The 6,448-nt window shown below is 38.3% G+C and overlaps 2 protein-coding genes across 2 annotated transcripts in view; both read left to right on the forward strand.

Annotated features, from left to right (window-relative positions):
• Positions 1–780: 780 nt before the first annotated feature.
• LOC109396566 (hemoglobin subunit epsilon-4) lies at positions 781–2,208 on the forward strand. Its single transcript, XM_019668452.1, has 3 exons — positions 781–872; positions 988–1,210; positions 2,080–2,208. Exons 1-3 carry the CDS (start codon positions 781–783, stop codon positions 2,206–2,208), a joined length of 444 nt encoding a protein of 147 aa, XP_019523997.1.
• Positions 2,209–6,268: 4,060 nt separating this feature from the next.
• LOC109396562 (hemoglobin subunit beta-like) overlaps positions 6,269–6,448 on the forward strand; it is an 8,477-nt gene continuing 8,297 nt past the window's right edge. Inside the window, exon 1 of the mRNA XM_019668449.1 lies at positions 6,269–6,429. Coding sequence (XP_019523994.1) covers positions 6,338–6,429 — 92 coding nt within the window. The 5' untranslated portion in view covers positions 6,269–6,337. The remainder of the gene's footprint in view (positions 6,430–6,448) is intronic.

Below are 6,448 nucleotides of genomic sequence, written 5' to 3' on the forward strand. Positions count from 1 at the left end.
CTCCTTTAATCCATACCTATTTCCATGAAGTCTTCTAATACTCCGTTCATTGAGCACAGGAACACTTTTTCCCCCAACACTTAAATGACCCAAATGAGTAGATACATGATATTGCCCAGAGACATTGTCTATATAATCAGAGTGAGTGAAAAAAAATTTGTTCAGGCAAGTGGACATATTATTAATAGAACTCAACAACAATGGGGTAATGCTCAATTCTTCTCTAAATTACCCAGTTTTTATCTCTCCTTTTTCCAAACTGATGATGGATTGGGGTCTTTTCCCCTATTTATAAGAATTATAAAAGTATGAGCCCCATATAAGCCTTACAAAAATTGGTAACCAAGTCAAATTGTGGCTTCTTCTATACCCTAGGTGAACAACAGAATGATGTAAACACCTGACACAATGTCCAACAGATTTCTAATTCTTATCCTTCCTAATCCTGTTCACGCCTCATGGTCAGCCTACAGGTTACTAGGGAGAGTGGTGGTGGGGAGCTTGAGATATGAATTGCATAGTACATGATGGGGGGAGAACCACAGGGTACACCTGATAGAACCGCCTAACACTATCAGCAACACAAATGTCCATCTTGCTGACCATCCCTTGTCCAAACCCCACCCTGGTGGTGACAACCCACCCTTGACTGACAGTCTCATTTCATTGGGAGAAGCCAGGGCCTGGGGCCAAAAATGAGGAATAAAAGGACACACAGAGAAGCAGCAGCACAGACTTGCTTCTGGCTCATCTGTGATCACCAGAAAGTTCTCAGACACCATGGTGCATTTTACCGTTGAGGAGAAGGCTGCTATTGCTAGCCTGTGGGCCAAGGTGAACGTGGAGGTGGCCAGAGGCGAGATCCTGGGAAGGTAGGCACTGGTGACCAGGGAAGGGGGCACAAAGGCAGAAAGTGTTCCTGAAAGAGGGATTGGTCAGTTTTCTTACACATTCTAACTACCCATCTGGTTTGTGTTCCTTGCATAGGCTCCTAGTTGTCTACCCTTGGACCCAGAGGTTTTTTGACAGTTTTGGCAACTTATCCTCTGAAACTGCAATAATGGGCAACCCCAAGGTCAAGGCCCATGGCAAGACGGTGCTGAACTCCTTCGGAAATGCTGTTACGCATATGGATGATCTCAAGGGCACCTTTTCTCACCTAAGTGAGCTGCACTGTGACAGGCTACATGTGGATCCTGAGAACTTTAAGGTGAGTTCTGGGCATACTTGTGTTTTCTTCTTTCATCTTAGATATTTGTACCATCTATACCTTAAGAAACACAGGCACTTACGTCTTATCCTATAGGGGTATGTTGGGGAAGTAATATTTCAGGAAAGGGCTAGAATTTGGTAGTTAAGGTGTTTTAAAGGTCACAGGTGAGACCAAGTGGAGTAATTACTTTGACCAGTGGAGACCACTGGCCATTTGTTAGTTCTGAAACAATACATGTTGTGAAGAGGACTGGCCAAAATTGAGCTAAATGTTTTTTTGGCTTAGAGAATACAAATTAAGCCCAGGGAGAAAACACGTTGCTTTTGCTAACTGAAAATTTCTATATAAATGGGTGAATATTTTTCTACATGGTTCTTGAAGGTAGAACCAGAACTAAGCAGGGCAAAGTGAGAGCAATCTTTTAAATGGCTGATTGTGTCCCACCTTTCCCATTAGCATGATTAAATGCTCTTGTATACAAGGCACAAAATTGTTTGTCATGAGTGTCTGAATAATTTGAATGTATATAATATCTGGGGACTTATATTGCACATATTAAGGTCCCTTGTAGTACTATAATCCTACTTTTAAAAAAGATGGAGTCTCTAAAGGAGAGAATGAATTTATAGCAATGTTCTGGGGTCATGAGTTGGCAGGGCAAATGGGGGAAGAATTGAGCCCAATGGGAGGTACAAGGCTGTGAGTCACATTGAAGCCAAGGTGAAGCCCATAATGATGTACTTTTGTGAGACCATGACCCTGAAAGTTGCTCAAACTCTTATCAGGAAGGAAATGTGTGTTGTACCTATTGCTGCTAAGCCAGCTTTACTTTGTTATTTTTCTTTTTCTCTCCACTCTCTCCCCAGCTCCTTGGCAACATGATAGTGATTGTCTTGGCAACCCAATTCAGCAGGGAGTTTACCCCACAGATGCAGGCTGCCTGGCAGAAGCTGACAACTGCTGTGGCTAACGCTCTGGCCTACAAGTACCACTGAGTTGCTGTCTAACTCTGTGCCTCCCAGAGGGCCCTGTGTTCCAAGGGTCCATCTCCTGAAAGCTGGGGAACAATGCCCTGCCTCTTGAATTAACTTCTATGTGATAAAAATAAAATAAAAATTATGCTCTATAAGGAATATCCTTGTTTTAGCTCTCTGTTTTTATCTGTTATGTTGATTCAGCTAAAAGAAGGCATTCCTAAAAGAATGGGAGTATTGGAGATTGGGAGTTGGGGAGGCTAGAAAAGGCACTCTTGTGAAATTCTGCAAGATAAGAGTGGCTTTGATGAGGTACTTAGTCCTAGGAAGAGAAAGGGGACCCTTGAGTTGGACAAGGCCTTTAGGAAAAGGGAGGAAATAGAGGTATTCTCCAGACATGCAAGAAGATGTTTGATGGTGAGTAGGGGCAAGTTAGAAATCACAGTATGGGTCCTACATATGCTGCTATTTGTATACATTCAGGATAGAGCTCTTTTGGGCCTATAGTTAATTTCTGCTTAATACAAGAAACATATTTTTATCAGCTGCGATGTCGTGAATTTGAAGTTTCCCACAGACCCAGTCAAGAGCCATGCTCTAAAATTTTCCCTAATGTCTTCAATGGTATTAATGGTGGAGGAAACTTCCTAAAGTATGAACTGACTGCCCTGGTTTGAATCTGTTTTATCTGCTGGCTCTGTGACATGAAACATGCTTCTAATTACATGAAGCATTTGATGTAGATTAAGGGTCATTTATAAGAGAAAATGATAAATCCATGAATCAGTAAAGAAGAGAAATTGGCCCTTTAAAAGCAGTGGGTGGTGTGATATATAGATGATGTATTATAGAAATGTACACTTGAAACCTATGTAATTTTACTAACCATTGTCACCCCAATAAATTTAATAAAAAAAGAAGTAGGTGGTGAACACATAACGCAATATATAGATGATGTATTAAGGAAATGTATACTTGAAACCTATGTAATTTTACTAATCAATGTCACCCCAATACATTTAATACATTTTTAAAAAAAGATTAATGAAATATTACTTAAGTAGACAATTATGTATAAAATTACCCAAATCAATACATCTAAATATGAGTTACTCAAATGTGTGTACTTCAGATTCAAACAACTCATTCAACAATTATATTGTTTCCATATAATACTGAAAAAAAAATTTAAACTTGTGCAACTTTCTAGATTACATTTCCAAAATAAAATATCAAGTGAAAAAAAAATTTTTTTAAAGCCGTGGGGTAGCATAAAATTAGAGAAGCTGATAAGAGAGAGAAAAAGCAGGAAAAGGTGCTTTGTTAGAAGCAAGAAGAGCGAGTGAAGCTTCTTACACACAAGAGGGACATAATACATAGGAAATTTTAAAGAAATTGATGATTGTGTAGGTTTAGAACTAAAAAGACAGGGTGTAACTTGGGCATAGCCGTAGGAGTTTGCTGAGAGTATAGTGAAGTGATAGGTAAAGGACTGAACTTGACAGGAGCAATGAACCTAAGAAAATGTTAAGTAAGGGACATTGTGGCAAAGATTCTGAAACTGGAAACAGTGAAATAGAGAGTGGAGGTCACCGATGACAGCCAGATTCTCTACAGGTTCTGTGTAGTGAATGAAAAAAAAGGAAACCTATTGACAAAATAGAAAATGCCTAGAAATCTCTTGTTTGGAGCTGTCAAAGATCACAGCCATTTTTTAAGAAATCACTTCAAATTCCTGTACCCAGGTTCCTGGCATAGAAGTGAAAAGCCAGAGCTTTGGGATTAACAAACGAAGATCAAGTTACATCCCCATCGCCTTGCAAAGTATAGTTAATATTTTTTTCAGAATTAAATTCCTCATTTATAAAATGGGATAATGATTCCTACTTCACAAAGAAGTTCCAAGATTTCAAGGAGATATTTGTAAAGTCCATTGTCTGTCATTTTTGAAAAGGTAGTGGTGGCACTATGATCTGTTCCTCTGTAACCTGTTTCATTGTTTATTTTTGACCTGATAGTATTATTTCTCTCCAGACCCATAAATCTAACTATTTGCTTAGTATCCCATTTTTGGTAGCTCAAAAGCGCATCAAATACGAGGTGTCCAAGATTGAACTCCTGATCTTTTTTTTAACTTATTCTGACTAACTTACCCCTCTTTTTGTGTTCTCCATGTAACTAACACACCATTCATTGCTTAAGCCTGAAAATAGATGGCATTTTTACTTCAACTCCTCTGTAATATCACCCTATTTGTCTCTCATTTATTCTATCCCTAAAATCCATTTATACAATGAAGCCAGAATAATTCTTGAAAAATAAAAATCAAGTCATGTTAACCTCCCCCACCTTGAATTTTTCAATAGTTTTTGTTTGTTTTTAGATTAAAGAAAAATTATAATAGAGTTTAAAGGTCACTAATGGCTCCTCTGTACCTTTCTATCATATAATACGCCCTTCATTGTGATCTAAACTATAATCACACTGTCCATCTTTCTATATATAAATCATATAGTTTGAATTATTGTCTCTGGTTACTGTTAATCATGTAATCATTTACTTTTAAACATTTAATCCTGAAATGTTGTACAATTCATCTGTATTGTTGCATGTGAAGCAGTAGTAAATCCTTTTAATTGCTGGGTAGTACTTCGTTCTTTTGCTAACCATAATTTATTTATTCCACTAAATAAGGAGCATTTAAGTTGCTATTAGTTTGAGGTTCTTATGCATATCAATGTTATAAGCATTCCTAGACATGTCTTTGGACATACACAAACATGCATTTCTGTATATCTATAAGGATAATCATTAGGTCATAGGTTTGGCATACATTCTGCTTTAAAAGACACTATCAAATATTTTCCAAAGCCATTAGACTATTTTATACTCTCACTAGCATAGTACAAAAGTCTTTGTTAATCTATATCCTTGGCAAATTTTGGAATTCTCAATTTCTCCTCTCATCTTCTTTATGTTCTTTTTCCTTCTCTTTTTCCTTCATTTCATCCTCTTTCCTTCTGTTAGACTCTCCCTTCCTCCCTTTCCACCTCCCTCTCTCCCTCCCTCTCTTTCCACCTCCCTCTCTCCCTCCCTCCCTCCCTCCTTTCCTTCCTTCCTTCCTTCCTTCCTTCCTTCCTTCCTTCCTTCCTTCCTTCCTTTCTTCCTTCCTTCTATCTATACTGGTGAGTATTTATTTGAATATATCTGTAGTATCATTTGAATTGAGAGACAGTGAAATTTCCTTTGAATCTTTATTACTGGGTCTAACCCCACTTTTTCCCTGAGGACACAGTTGGGGAAATTTCAGCACTTGCGTTTTCCGTGAAACCCAGTCAGACTTAATCTGGCTGAATAAGCTAAATTCTTTTTTAAATTGCTCTGCATTCAGTTTTAGTCAGTTCATAGTTTTAAACAATTATGTTACAGATATCAAGTATTTTTCTTTATCTTTCATTAAACTGTTCCCATTATAATTCATGCTCAAACACATTTCAGTAGCTGGTAGAGAGACAATATTTATTATTTTTCATTATTTCAATGGACGTTTATTTCAATGAAGGAATTGAAAAAAAAATAATAAAAGGAGCTTTGTGAATGGGGGTATTTATCCAAAATGTAGAAAGAACGCAAATTAAAATTATGGCAAAATATTATGCATTCCTACCACTTATAAATATCTCTAGTGACAAACTGAAGCTCCACATAGAGTCTACTTGATAAACATTCTGCTTTCTAGGACTTAGCTTTCTTATCTACAAAATGAAAAAATTGGATGAGTTAAACTCTAAGATACATCCCACAATATCAGACTAAAACATTTATGCACAAATGAGACTAGGAGTAGAAGCAACTGCTGAAGGAGATGAGGTCAGGAAATAAACAGAGGAAGAGCAAAGTTTCAGAGTCAAGATACTCAAGACCTAGAACAACCTATCTCAAGACCAGTTAAAGGGAACTGAGAATGACGGTGCATCTTACATTCTCACAAACCAATGAACTTTTGCGATGTCCTGAGCCAATCTGCTCACAGGAGCAGGGAGGGAGGGCAGGGACCAGGGCTGGGCATAAAAGGAAAAGCAGGCCCAGCTGCTTCTTACACTTGCTTCTGACACAACCGTGTTCACTAGCAACTACACAAACAGACATCATGGTGCATCTGAGTGGTGAAGAGAAGGGTCTTGTCACCGGCCTGTGGGGCAAGGTGAACGTGGACGAAGTTGGTGGTGAGGCCCTGGGCAGGTTGGTATCCAGGTTACAA

The sequence above is a fragment of the Hipposideros armiger genome, unplaced genomic scaffold (genome assembly GCF_001890085.2).
Source record: "Hipposideros armiger isolate ML-2016 unplaced genomic scaffold, ASM189008v1 scaffold_525, whole genome shotgun sequence".
NCBI lineage: Eukaryota > Metazoa > Chordata > Mammalia > Chiroptera > Hipposideridae > Hipposideros > Hipposideros armiger.